General features: G+C 42.0%; 1 protein-coding gene across 8 annotated transcripts in view; it reads right to left on the bottom strand.

Annotated features, from left to right (window-relative positions):
* The window catches only part of LOC109512701 (Kv channel-interacting protein 2), a 110214-nt gene that overhangs the window by 7524 nt on the left and 88242 nt on the right, over positions 1 to 14448 (bottom strand). Inside the window, exon 1 of one of the 8 annotated variants that reach the window (XM_019864628.1) lies at positions 6574 to 7164. The exons of 5 other annotated variants lie outside the window; for them this stretch is intronic. In XM_019864628.1, coding sequence (XP_019720187.1) covers positions 6574 to 6709 — 136 coding nt within the window. In that variant the 5' untranslated portion in view covers positions 6710 to 7164. Of the gene's footprint in view, positions 1 to 6573; positions 7165 to 14448 lie in introns of those variants that run through there. 2 more of the 8 variants (XM_019864629.1, XM_019864634.1) reach the window with 2 other exon arrangements.

Genomic DNA, 14448 nt, shown 5'->3' with positions numbered 1-14448 from the left:
AATCGGCCTCACAGTTGTCACGTCTGGGGTTGGAATCTCAAATTGTATGAAACAAGTCAGTAGTGTAGCGTGTGGGTTTCAATCACATACAGCTGTGTATATCTTTAATGCTTTTTTTTTGTTGACGGTAATTCGCCAGTGACCCATCCACTTGACTACAGGGTCCTGTAAGAGACAAAAAAAAAGATACATATGTAAATATTGACCTTTGCCATATAAGCGTACACCTCAGCAATATGTTTTTTTTTTTGTTGAAGGTAATTCGCAAGGTAAATATTGACCTTTGCCATATAAGCGTACGCCTCACGTAAAATTTATTAAAGGTCCAGCCTTTAACAGGTTTGATATTATAAATGTTGCTCTCATTATTTTAGACACTGCGATCTTAAAGTAATGTTTACCTGACTGAATTGAGGTCAATTAGGGCAACACACTCCGCTATAAACTTTGCAACTGCAATGGTCGCCTTTAACAGGTTTGATATTATAAATGTTGCTCTCGTTATTATTTTAGACACTTCGATCTTAAAGCGATGTTTACCTGCCTGAATTGAGGTGTATTAGGGCAACACACTCCGCTATAAATTTTGCAACTGCAATGGTTTGTGTGTTTGAGATTGTGACTGGATTACATACTAGAATGCAGCCATATTGCCGATTCTGCTGAATAATTGTTATTTTCAGAGCGGATATGAAGTTCAATTCGGTTTTGAAAAAGAAAAAAACATTTAACATGATTGTGATTTGAATAGATTTCTGTCTGTCTGTTTTCAGCTAATTACGCTGAATAATTGTTATTTTCAGAGCGGATATGAAGTTGAATTCGGTTTTGAAAAAGAAAAAAAACATTTAACATGATTGTGATTTAAATAGATTTCTGTCTGTCTGTTTTCAGCTAATTACTTTTTGGTACTAAATTCTCGTGAGAACCTGCTCCATCTGTCCAACAAAAACAACAAACTTTCACTGAGCCATCTTGATTCAAAATGCATTCCACAGAGCATGATGTGTGCCTAAATTACACAAAGCAGCACGGCTCTGTATTGATTACCGTTTTCCATACAATTATATTTTACATGTCATTGAGTCGGATTACATGAATCATTACACATTTTTATTAGCACACAAATACAAGCGAAAAGCAAATACAGTGTGAAAAATGTCACTGTGTCACTAGGCACACTTGTTAGGACAATCAAATATCATAAAATGGTGATTAATTTGCTCGGAAGCAACCCTTCCTCTCGCCTCTCTGGATTTCCCACCTCCAGGAATCATGAAATACGCTGTGTGTTGTAATATACGATGGCACAAATCAGTGTTTCTAGGAAAACGAGGCCTCTCTGAGGGATTAACCTCCTTTTAATAAACATATGCATGCAAACACATGATCCCTTTAGAATTTTGTGTGTGTGTGTGTGCGTGTGTGTCGAATCAAAGAAAGCAGGCTGCGCTTGTCATTTCTCTTGTACAACTGCTTTAAGACATTTAGCCAAGTGAGCCTCAAAGAAAATAACTAATATATTCCATTGATGTATTTTTCCGGGTAAAGCACCGTACCGAGATTAGCTTTCAGGCTCTGTTAGTGATTTTTCACTAAATCTGTGCCTACTTGACTAGCTGGGAAAGGAACAATGGTATCATTTAAGCAACAAAACACAAGGGCTTGACATTATTGGTGCTTTTTCTCTGCAATTAGCTGGTGAGCAGTCCAGACAGCACAGGTGTCAAAGTCAAGGCCCGGGGGCCAGATCTGGCCCGTCACATCATTTTATGTGGCCCGTGTAAGCAATTCAAGCAGGTCAACTTCCATGATGCTTGCTATAGTCTGAAACAAAATTTCAAATTTTCATATACTGTATAATGTAATAATTACAATGTTTAAACAATCCATTATTCTTGACTACTGATGTCAAAACTAGTTAGCCATTTATTTGTTGCTCGCTGTGTATGTAATATGTGGAGGTGGTTTATATGGTTTCACGGCCATCCAGGGGAAACCGAAACTACAATGTGGCCCGCGACAAAAATGAATTTGACACCCCTGCAGTAGAGCATCATATAGTGGAAGGGAATAGCCAAGCTTGTTTTAGTTTACAAAATCTGTATTATTGTTCTGATGTCATTTTGTCCCGTAATCAGTGATGTTTCTTCAAAAGACAATACAGTTCGCTGCTTTGTACAGTTAAAATTCAGAGAAAACAAAATTGAATATCTAAAAATGAAAACCAATACGTTGCTCGTTATTAAGTCAAATGTGTTATTTTCTTTTGTGTTGTTTTTTGACAACATTTGTCTATTTTTATAAGGTCCCAATATATCATTATTCAAAAATAATTTTTGACAGGACATCCACATACCAAAATATTCAATAGGTGCACCCCTACAGGCTATATAAAATTAGCAATGTTTACGTTATTTGTGTCCGCAACCATAGAGGCCAATTCTGCTTTGCAGTCGACACTTGTTAACTTCTTGGACATTCTCTGTCTGTTACTCTCTCATTCCTTCTGGCTTTGTGCCATCACGCCAACTTATCATTATTAAAACAACCAGAAGAAAGATAACATTCATCAGCCTCATGACGCTTCTTACGCTCAGCGGTGATTGTGCATTTAGTCTAACAGTTTCCCTTGGTACACACTGACGGGCCATCACAACTTCACTCCACTTCAGAAAATAAAATCATCAGCTCTATTTATAGCTCCTTGGCAAACATTTCTTCTCTGTTCATTTTGAAGGAGCCTCTCAATTCATAAACCCCAGAGATAAGAGGAGTTTCTCAAGGCAAAGAGAATGCAGCCAGCGTGTTGATACAGCGCACTGCTGAAGATTAAGACCGGATGAGTGGGACCAAACATTGACTGTATCGCTTCTTAAACCAGCCTCACACTTGGTGATAAAAGTAGCACAGCAAAGTCAAGTATTGCTGAAGTCCTGCCTTCACACGGTGTCTATTTCCATCCATCCATCTTGCATTCCGCTAAACATGTTCACAGTCATGGATGAGCTAGAGTTTATCCCTGCCAAATGGACAAAAAGACTGACCACACTCTCGATTGGTTGCCAGTAAATAACAGGGCACCTACGGAAACAGACAGACAACCATTCATGCTCACATTCACACCACTGAGGGGGAACTGAATCCACGCTGCCTGCACAGTCAACCAGGCAAATGAAACACTACTACACCATCAGTGATTACAGGTTGCTCTGAATGCACTGAGCAACATGACCGAACGAAACTGAACTAAACAAACTAATTCCAGTTCCAATTTCTTTTTGCACATCGGGTAATCGACATTTGCACATACATCAACTCACTACAAGGGAAAAACTGCTACCCCTGGTGTTCTTGTCAGGAAAAAAAATCATTGAAGCTCCAAATATTGTATTGAGCCACAAACAACATGGGAAAATTGTGAAGGAAGAAGCAGACTGCCCTTGCCACTGTAACTGTGTTACAATAATACAAAGAGGAAACTAGCAACATTAAATGAGAGGGTGTGGATATTTGAGAGACTGTTGTTCTCTTAGATCCATTCATTGACTGTAACAAAGACGATTCACCCTTTTTTTTTTCCTTGTTAGCTGCAGGTCCATGTCAATTTATAAATCTAGTCAAGTATTGTTGTAAAACAATGTACACTGGATATAGTGTAATGGCAGCAGCTGGCTGAATCATATTTTGTACCCAGAAACGTTTTGTTTTGTCGTGAAAATTCAAATTTGCAATCACAGCAAAAGTTGTTGAGTTAAATTGTGTTCGGGCCGTTGCTACCTCCACAGTTCAAACCAATCTGGCTCTCACATTTTATTTGAACAATTAATTTAATTCCACTGAATTTAATACAGCTTCAGCTTTTCAGCTTTCACACACAATTTCTACACACACTGCATTGTCCAATTCACGAGTTCTCAATCTTACCTCTGCATTTTTCTGTTGTGACCAATTTTTACAGAAATATGAACAAAGATTTGTTTTCAAAAGTAATCTCGAAAAGTAAATTGTATTTTTAAATACCATATAAAAACGCCGTTAACCTATTGCCAAAATCATATCGCCAGCCATAACATCCGCCAAACCGGAGACTGAGCTCCACTATGTTTGTTTACGGAGAAAACAAGTGGCTTGACCACCAGACAGTTATACTTCCTGTTGCCTACATAAAATGTTTTGTGTGGGAACCCAGTACACCTCTGCATCGTACCAGAAAAATCACGATACAATCAAGTATTTGATTTACTAGCTGTCCACAACCAACCCAAAATGGGTATGTGACCAAGTTTGGTTGCCAGCCCACCAGTTGGGAATCACCAGTCTAGTTCATGTTAATGTGCTTCCAGGTTACATTTTCGAAACCCATGAAAGCAAACAGGCCTTTACAGGAAGAGAATTAGAGTCTTCTATGTGGTTGTTAATTACTGGTAGCTTAACACAAGCGTACACTTTCACCTGAAAACATTCTGTGGCAGGGCTGTCCTGGTTGAATCTATTCGCGTGGACAGCGACATGGTTGCCGTTGTTACGGTTCAATTGGTTCTCAACTCCTGCTGTGGCCATTGTGACAACAACAGTCCACTAAATCTTTCACTTCATATCTGCAGCGTTGTCACGTCTACAAACCACAACACCAAGATTGTTCAGCTGTACGTGTCCATGTTTTGCATAAATGTAGGGGAGGAAAAAAAAGACAACAGTTGAGACTGCCAATCTGCGACAAGAAAATCAAGTGAACACTGTTGTAAAGAAGAGGTAAAACAGACAGTGACTGTGGTCGATCTAAGATGACAGTATTATCTTCTTTAGGAGTCACCAGGTTGGATAGGATTAAAAATGAGCTCATCAGAGGGACAGGCAAGGTTAGATGTTTTGGGGGAAAGTTAAATTAAAGAGGGACAACTTAGATGATTTGGAATCAAAAGGAAGACAGTGAGTGCATCGGTAGATGGTGATGAGTATGGAGCTTCCAGGAAAGAGAGTGAGAGGGAGACCAAAGAGAAGGTTGATGGGTGTCATGAGGGAAGAAATGAGGGCAGTTGGTATTTGAGAGGAATATGCAGAAGATAGATTTCGATGGAGAAGGATGACACGATATGCTGACCAGGGGTGGTCATATGGGAATTTTGGGAAATATACTTATTTTCCCGAACGGCCGCTCTATTTCCAGGCCAGTGCTGGCCACTAGCACAGGTAGTCCCTGCACCTTAAATCCCAAGTAGTTTTTTTTTAAACCTGGAAGTACTCTTAACTCCCAAAGAAGGACTTGTGCGATCTCTCTTTTTCCTTTGTAGCCTATGTCCCCTTCTTAGATGAGTGTAAATTTGAGTGTGAGTGGTTGTTTGTCTACATGTGCCATGCAATTGATTGGTGACCGGTCCAGTGTGGCTCCAACTCGCTCACGACCCTGACGAGGACAAGCGCTGCACAATGGATGGGTGGATGGAGGGATGATTTCCCCCCCAGTCTCCGCAAAGATTTAGTGACATGTCCTTCCCTATCTTTTATTGCTTCTGTCCTCTTAACTTACTTTTGAGAGCACACAAAACGCATTTAAGCATATACGTAAATCAAAATAGAGGTGCCATATAACCATTATTTTTTTATCACTTCAGAGAATTTTATGATTCCAACCTGGTGGGAAGCTTGTGCATAAAACAAGATCCACAAAGGTGTGCATGAAGGTGTTTGTTGTGAAAGAACAACTTACAAACAAAATAAAATCCACCATTTGGATCAACTATAACAGAGACAGTTAGCCACACTGTAGGTCAGGTACACCAAAAATTGCCACGTGCATACTACAATATCTTGTAGAAAGTCTTCCCAGGAAAGCGGAAGCTGTCCCAGTCACAGCGGAAAAGAGGGCTTCATATTTTCATTTCTCTTTTTCTGGTCTAATGATGAAATGACCATGTGTCGCAACACTTATCCAATCATCACATTTGATGGCATATGCGCTCAAAAATGGTCAATCAAAATTAACGTGATCGTCAAACCGCAAAGTGGCTCGCTTGGGCGCAGTTTAGTAGAGAGAAAACCGCTGGTGAGAAGTTTTGTGCAAACACCATCCATCCATTTTCTAATCAGCTTCTCCTCACAAGGGTCGCGGGCGTGCTGGAGCCTTTCCCAGCTGTCTTCGGGCAATAGGCGAACCGTGAACTGGTTGCCCGCCAATCGCAGTGTGCAAACACCATAAAATCGGATGAGGATTTAAAACGGAGATGCGGTATATTCAAGAGCTTCAGAAGATACTTGAGTTACTATTTAACCCTTTCAGCAACAGCGGTTACTACAGTGGACGGCTTATCATGTTATCAGGTTGCAGGGTGCATGAAAGGCTTAATTGGTTTCATTGACCATCATGTTTATGATTGTGGTTTGCAGTGGTGATGAACTGAGATGCATTTTGAGCGTCCCATCTTTAAAATTGCACCCAAAGAAGTGCTCGAGAGGTATGAAATTCCATCAAAGTTGCGTTTTTACTTGTTCCTTGTCACACTTTGTTACAAGCATTATTTGTCATCATTGTAGCTTGTGGGCGTGCACCGCTCCCTCAATTGTTTAGCTTACCATTCATCTTACCTGCCGTGGTAAGGTCGATAAGCCCCAAAAAGTGCATCAGTTTGAGAGAGCTGCACACCACCAGGAGGATGCCCACCGTCTGCAGCCCCTCCACCTCCCATTTCTCTCGGAAGAACAGATGCATCGTCCGCCTTCCCCCCTCTCTCTGATTCTGACAGGCAAAAAATCTTGCACGTTCGCCACCCTCCCCACCCCCCCTCTTTAACTCCTTGCTTCAGTCTCGCTCCATATGCCGGTATTCCGCCATCCTGAGAGCGCGCAGCATCCGTCTACTGCTTCTTCTTCACAGAGGCTGGATTGTTATTCCCCGCGTTCCCTCATCGGGAACGGTAAGCGTGAGGGAGCAGGGGCTGTCTACTTGGCGTTCCGCCCCCGCCGCCGCCACTTCAGAGGCCGTCAAATGTTGTTTAAGTTCCAGGTGAAGTTCGGACAATTCATTGTGCGCTTGTGTGCGTGTCCTAGCGGGATGGCAGTGGCACTTGTTTGTTCTTCCCAGATGCTGACTCTCACACTGTCTCCACTCTTTTGTCTGTCTTTCTCGCTTCACCTCTCAGGCTCTCCGCCCGCTGCGTCCCTCCCCACGTTTAACTGGGCCAGTCATGGCATTGAGTGAAGGGAAAGATGGAGGTGGGGAGGCATTGAGGAGGGGTACTACACACACTACTTTGGGAGGGGGAACCCGAAAGGAGGAGAGTAATGAATTGCGACGGGACGGGGAGGGCAGGGGTTTGAGGAGAAAATAACCGCAACAGAGAGGACAAGGGGCCAAATCGGAAAAACAAATGACAAATCTAAGGGAGTGCGGCGAAGTACGGAAGGACAAAATTAGGAGAAGCGGCAGAGCGACTTCAGTCGGCAAAGTCAGCCACGGCAAACAAAGTCACAGATGTGGCCTTCGTCTCTCCCCGAGCGTAAAATCAACACACATGCACAAGCAAACACACAGCCTAGAGGTGCAATTTGGCTAAGCCTATGCTTTGTATTTGGAATTTTGTACAGCGGGGATGCTACCGTGGCATCTGTCCCACTGACACGTCTTGTCACAGTACTTCATTGTACATCGCTACGGACTTACAGTTGCAATTTGTGTTGGATAAGGATAAGATTAATCAAAAATCACCATTTTAAATATTTCAGGGATGTACAGGGAGTCGTAGGTTTACAATGTTCCCGAAATATCACGTTTTGAAGATAAGAATAGTTTAATTTGGACAGCAGCCTAAGACTATGTTCGCACACGGTACAGGAAGGCACGTTTTGTTACCACCAAATTTACAATTTTTTAAAAAATTGTTGTTTGTTTTATATCTGTGTCTGTTTTATATTTCATTTTTAAAGCGAAGGAAGTATCTCTCTCTGAATGTCTGCAAGTCTTGTTTCCATGCGAGTGTCATATTAACAGAATAATGCTCCCATCGTCCAAGTCTGAGCTTAACTTTCCCTAGCTGACGTCATGTTGTCTTCCTTGGACAGCAAAATAATTGAGAAGGAACCAACACGGCCACTGCCGGGTTTGGCCATGTAGCACACATTTTGTCTCAATAGCCTCAACATGTGATGAATTAAGAATCAATTCCAGCCAATCAACAGAATTACTCATTGTCAGTTAATCTCTGATTTTGCCGATTCCCGGTGGTATGGTGCATTCACACATTGGAGTCCATTGGGTGGTAAACAGACAATCAACCCTTGTGAGGCAACAGGATTTTGATTGGAAGTAAACAATACACGTCACAGTTTTGTAGATTGTGACAGAAACGTAATACTTGTTTGAATCATTGCCGGGTTACATGTTGCTATGGTTATGCTTTACCTGGTCGCTGCAGCTATCGCTAACCTGCTTACACGTCCCATGGAGGAAAGAGAAGCAAGATCGGGCTTCACAACTCCATACTCAGAACAGCACTTTCCGACTTGAGGAAATGCAAAAAGTTGCTTGTAAGAAAGTTGACAGTTGTATAGACTCCGTTCGTATTAATGAGGCTGTATTGTGAAGTCAGAAGGATGCTGTTCTTGACAGGCTAAAGACTTGACTGACAACAATGACATTTGCAATTGCAATGACATTACTCCTTGGGGAATATTTCTCCCCTTACAAACATGGCACTGAAAAAGTTTAAATAAAATAACAAATGCAATTCATCCTTTTTTTTTTTTTGCTTCTCCACGACTGGATTGCAGGGGCAGCAGTCTAAGTAGAGGTGCCAGGACTTCCCAGTCTCAGGCCACCTGTTCTAGTTTGACAGGTAGGACCCAGAGGCTTTCCCAGGCCAGCTGTAAGGCACAGTCCCTCCAGCGTTTCCGACGTTTGCTGCAGGGTTTCCTCCCTGTTGCCCGGAACACTATAGCAGGGTGGCATGTGGAGGGCGTCCTAAATAGATGCCCCAGCCACCTCAACGGGCACTTCTTATTATCGAGTAGACACAGCTGGAAGTGTTTTTTTTCCCCAAATTGCTGTGTTCAGACACATTCAAAGGAAATTTGTTGCAGCCACTTTAAAGCTTGACCTCGTTCTTTCAGTCACTACCGAGAAATGATGACCATAGGTGTGGGTGGAAATGAAAAATGACAAGTAAATGGGGCTTTGGCTATGATCTTTCAACACCTTGGCAATGCAATGCACTAATACAAACATCAATCGTAAACAAAACAGTAAAATACATTAACTTCACCACTTGAGATCGGCCTTTGCTCAAGCAAACACACAATCGCTACTAAAATTAGCAGCACTCCATTCACACGTGTGTCATCTAATTCTAGTAACAGAAAAATATGATGTTAACAGAACTACGCTAATGGGTACTCACTCCAGTGCACTCACAAGTCTAGAACAACTCGACAACAAAAACTCGTCAAAAACAGGTTACATCATGACTTGGTCATCAGCCCTGTTTTGCACCTCACTGTTTTGTTTCATCATGAAAGAAAAGGGCCATCAATTAAATCATTTTTTCCTCTGCATCGGTGATGAAAACATGATCTCAGGTGACTTCAGGGTGGGGCTGGCTATATTCTGGACTAGTCGCTAGTCATTTGAATGACACATGAAGGCCCCCCCCCCACCCCCAACCCCACAATAGGAAATCGAATATACAGCACACCAATGGATAATTCACAGTCACATAATTCAGTCGACATAAATTTAAAAAGCATGTCTGTGGAATGAGGGAACTCACACAAGTATGTGGGGAACATGTAGAGTCCGCACAAGGAAGAATGAGATTCAAACCGCAAACATCTGACCTCTGGGATCAGATTTAGACTACAGCCACTTATTCACCGTGCTGCTTCGGCTGCCAACCAATTTCAGCAAAATTGGTTCCAAAGTTCACATTTTGATGAAGACATCAAGACTGCAACATCCACAAATACCACAGATCCTTGGGTCTTGTCAAAAGTTAACAGACGGATGTTCATTAGCAAAGTTACAGTGTCAATCACTGGAACTGTTTTGAGCTTAACTTGTCCTACTTATGTGCCTTTGCTAGCTCAGACCTTTCTATGATAGATAGAATGCACTCTATGTTCATCACGTGGTTGTGTGGGTTCTCCCTGGGCATCCCGGCTTCCACCCACAGTCAAAAAAACACAGAGGTGAGGGTAACTGAAAACTCAAAATTGCCAATTGTGCCATTGATGTGAATGTGGTTGACGGGAAATCAGTCCAGGGCGTGCCCTGTGTCTCACTCAGTGAGCTGTGTGAGCCTGAATGCCATAGTGGGTAGAAAACAGATGAACTCCATGCCAAGAGATGACAGGGTGAGATTTTTGGCATTGAGTGAAAATTGAACAATAGCTCAACAAGAAATCAACAAACAATGATGGCAGGCCAATCGTCTTGGCGTCTTCATCAATGTTGGTGAATAATGCTACATTGCAGGAAATTTCGACCTCAAAGGTAAACAGAAGGGGGAATTTATGTGACTGAAATGCTTTAGTTTGTCTTGGAGCTCATGTCAATTTGGGGTCCCATTCGCAGTGTCTGAAAGCAGGCAGGAAGAAATGAAGAGGAGGAGGTGATGGTAAAGTGGACGCTGGGGATGGAGGAAAAAAAAAAAAAAAAACGAAAGGAAGGTTTGATTTGCCCAGTGGCAAAATTTATGCGTGTCTGAGTTGAAATGAGACCTGAAGCTGCTTTGCCTCCCACTTAAAAAGCAACCTTGAGAGACTCATCAACCTGCAAGTCATCATTTGCAACCAGACTGCAGTGGTACCGAAAATGAGACTGAGGTTTGATTTTACGATTATAGTCATAAAACTGCGCCATGCATGGTCGCCCACAGTTGTCAGCCGCTGTTGTTTAAAAACAGCAATGGTGCCCTATTAAGATTATTAATGCACGACATGACTAGACAGGCGCTTCACTGTGTGTACTGTCACGAGCAAAGGGCAGTTGATTGATGAAACTCACTCAACATATATTTTGCATACACCTACGACCATATTTAATTAGACAGGCTGCGTAGCTTTCCGGAAAACAATGACATATTCGGGCCAGACACCTTTTGTTGTCGGAGGATTCAATCAGCGATGAAAGAAGAGCGACACATGAAGGCTGCTTGTATGTCTGCTACTGTCTCATGCAGAAAGCCAGAGAATAGTTGTCATGTATTGAGACAAAAATGGAAGATCAATATATTCCAAAGAAACGCTCTTCTTCAATGTCATTCTACTTCTTTCCAATGACTTTGCTTAGGCTTGAAACATCTGTGATTCCAAGAATATTGATGTCGAACCCGTTCACACTTGATATGAGATAACTGATATGTGATAAATCTACTTTATGTAGCGGTATCCTGAAAGTTATGCAATTCAGTTCAAATTTTTAACAACTTTTGCGGCTCCTGCTATCATCATACGTGACGTGACACAAAATGTACGATAGGTTTGAAGGTTTTATCGTACTGGTGTGACCAGTAATTTAGTTTGAGTTGACCGATCCAATTTTTGAATGCATTGTGGTCAAACTTCAAAGCACCACAGTAATACGAACAATACCCTTCGAGCCATTCAGATAAAAATAAAAATCAAAAAAATATATATATGCTACCATTTGCTAGCGAAACAGCAGTGGGTGCTGGAAAGGAGCATACAAAAGCCCTTCCAGAGTTAAATAAAAATGAACTTCACGTGGACCTCAAAGGACTTTGTGAAGGTGTGTGAAGTCCGTACTGCAGGATCCTACTTTAGCCTGACCTGCTTTAAGATGTGGCGCAGCGCATCTGCAAGACGCCCCAAGAGACATCCTGATCTGTTGTCATTTCAAGCCCACACTCGAATGCGCGCAATACACACAATGATACAACGCTGGGTTAATACGGGTTTGATTAGTCTCTTTGAGGCATAATTTGGCCGCAAGCCAGACACGGCGCGTAATTGAAACACCTCCATATTTAGACGTCTACCTGAGCAATTATTTCCCTTAAAACTGATTAAAACGTCCAACGGAGAGAAAGCGCGCGCGCGCGCGCGTGTGTGTGTGTGTGTGTGTGTGTGTGTGTGTGTGTGTGTGTGTGTGTGTGTGTGTGTGTGTGTGTGTGTGTGAGCACGCAAAGGAGACATTGAGGAGGTCATTGACAAATGATGCTAAAAACTGACTGGTGTTTCCAATTAGATAAGCGCCATTTGCAGAGATCATTAGCTTTTGGGGATATTTTTAATACAGTAGTGCCATGCGGCACGGAAATCATTCAACCAACAAACCTCTCATGAACATTTTTTTTCAGGGGGGAGCAAACATTGATTGATTTATTGATTGCACCCCCCCATCAGAAAATAATTAACTGGAAATACTATATGTACAGTATACCGCAAGTATGAATTGAATGGAATGATGGAAGTATCATCAATACTGGTGGAATTCACAAAGAGTTACAGTATTTGTCTCTGGCATATATTCACTAAAACACATCACATATGAACATAAAGACAAAGACACACACAACAGTCTGTTTTCGAGTTACTTTGTCCTGTGGTTAATTTTTTCAGTCTGCTTTTATGTCCTTTTGTGTTCAAAAAGGTGCATTTAATTGGTATTCATTATCAGGACACATCAGTTTCGTTTTTTCCCCCCTCCCGACCCATATGGCAGCAATGTAGTCACACACCTGGAGAGGGCAGTGTAATGTAAGCCATTTAATGAGCTTTGCTAGATTGTCCCCCCCAAGCTATTCTTTTCTCTCTCGGTGATCATCCTTCATTTATATTCAAGTGGCAAGACCCCAGCAACAGTGGGAGGGTAATGAAAGACCAAAAGCCATTGAAGGTTTCCAAGATAGACACACTCATATAGTAAGATTCATATTTTCAATATGACAGGGCAAACAAGACAGTATGAAAGTTATCAAACTTTGACCATTAATTCTTGAACACATCGTATATTTTTCAAGTGTTGAAAAGCTGCCCACTGCACAGCTACCCACTCAATACATTTCAAATCAAAAGGACCAACTACAGAAACAGGTTAAGAAAAAAAATGTCAACCCGCTTACTCGATTACAGGAACAGTTAGATGTTGAAACCAGCGCGAAGGTTTGATTCAACCAAATACAATTTGCAGCAAATCTTTTAACCCGCAATAAGGAAGGAAAGAAAAACATTCAGTCAGGTCCAGCCGCAGGCGACGATTACAGCGACGGTGAAATCGATGGCCTAATGATAACAACCTTTAGCCTTTCACTGTTGCCGCTGTAAAACACGGTGAAGAATAGCCACTGCTAGCGCATGAATGTTTTATGCGGGTAAATCCTGCAGCACGGCTCGTCACTACTGCGCTGAGCAGGCGGAGAATCGAATGCCAGCCTAAGACATGGAGGATAAAAAAATTAGAAGGCAAAATTATTTGAAAGGGGCCCGATCACTTTCTGGTAACGACACCGGCTTCTTAAGGTGTAATTTCTGGGGACAATGCAGAGTGCCCCTATTGAATTTTGCATGAAGGTCATCTTGGTGCACTGCTAAACCAACAGTTTCAACACTCGCACTCAATCTATTCAATGTCCCCCCTTAACCTCAGCAGATTGGTAGTTTTGATTGCCTTGCCCTTTTTGCATGTGAAGGAGCCGCTTTCAGCAAGTGCCCGAGCTGTTATGCAAATCTTTCACGTTCAAATGAACGCATTTGCATGTTTTCATGTATTCGCGTGTGCATTCATTCGTTGCGATGCAATGTTATCATCTTCATGCAGATACACCTCCGCCATAAGAAGAGAAGTGGAAAAGCCGTCGCTCTTTTCATGCTCTTGCCATGCCATGCAAATAGTTCTCACTCACAATTGGGTTTTCATCATCCAAGTGCAAATGGCATACGTTCATTTCTTCGTGGTCCGAACCCACAACCACAAGTAGCTTAAACCTCAAATTGTATTTGTATATACGTCAGACCATAAAGTGCAATAAAGATCCACACAATGTGTCAGAGTAAATTAAATAAGATTCCTTTTCATGAGTGGTACACACCAACTTGTGGTTACAACATAATATCGAGTACAGCCTAACATTCACTTCCTGAGAGGCCTACATCTAGAAAGTTGTTGACGACCACGTTGTGTATCACTGGGCCTCCTCAATACATAACGAAATGGGAATAAATGATACTGTGTAGACGATGTACCATAAAAATCAAGACACCATAACATCAAAATAATCGGGTTCCAATAATAATGTCGACCCAAACACAATTGCTTCACCGTTTGTCATAGGTTCAACACTGAAAAAGATGTTGATTTGATTTTGTATTACTGCCGTGAACTGCACGTGGGTGACTGGTTAGCACGTCGACCGACTGGTGAGCACGTCGGCCTCACAGTGCAGAGGTGCAGGGTTCGATTCCTACTCCGGCCTTTGTGTGTGGCGTTTGCATATT

This window comes from Hippocampus comes, unplaced genomic scaffold, assembly GCF_001891065.2.
Source record: "Hippocampus comes isolate QL1 unplaced genomic scaffold, H_comes_QL1_v1.1 scaffold108, whole genome shotgun sequence".
NCBI classification, from domain to species: domain Eukaryota; kingdom Metazoa; phylum Chordata; class Actinopteri; order Syngnathiformes; family Syngnathidae; genus Hippocampus; species Hippocampus comes.
Note: the sequence above shows the minus strand (reverse complement) of the source record. Positions and strands in the feature narration are given on the sequence as shown.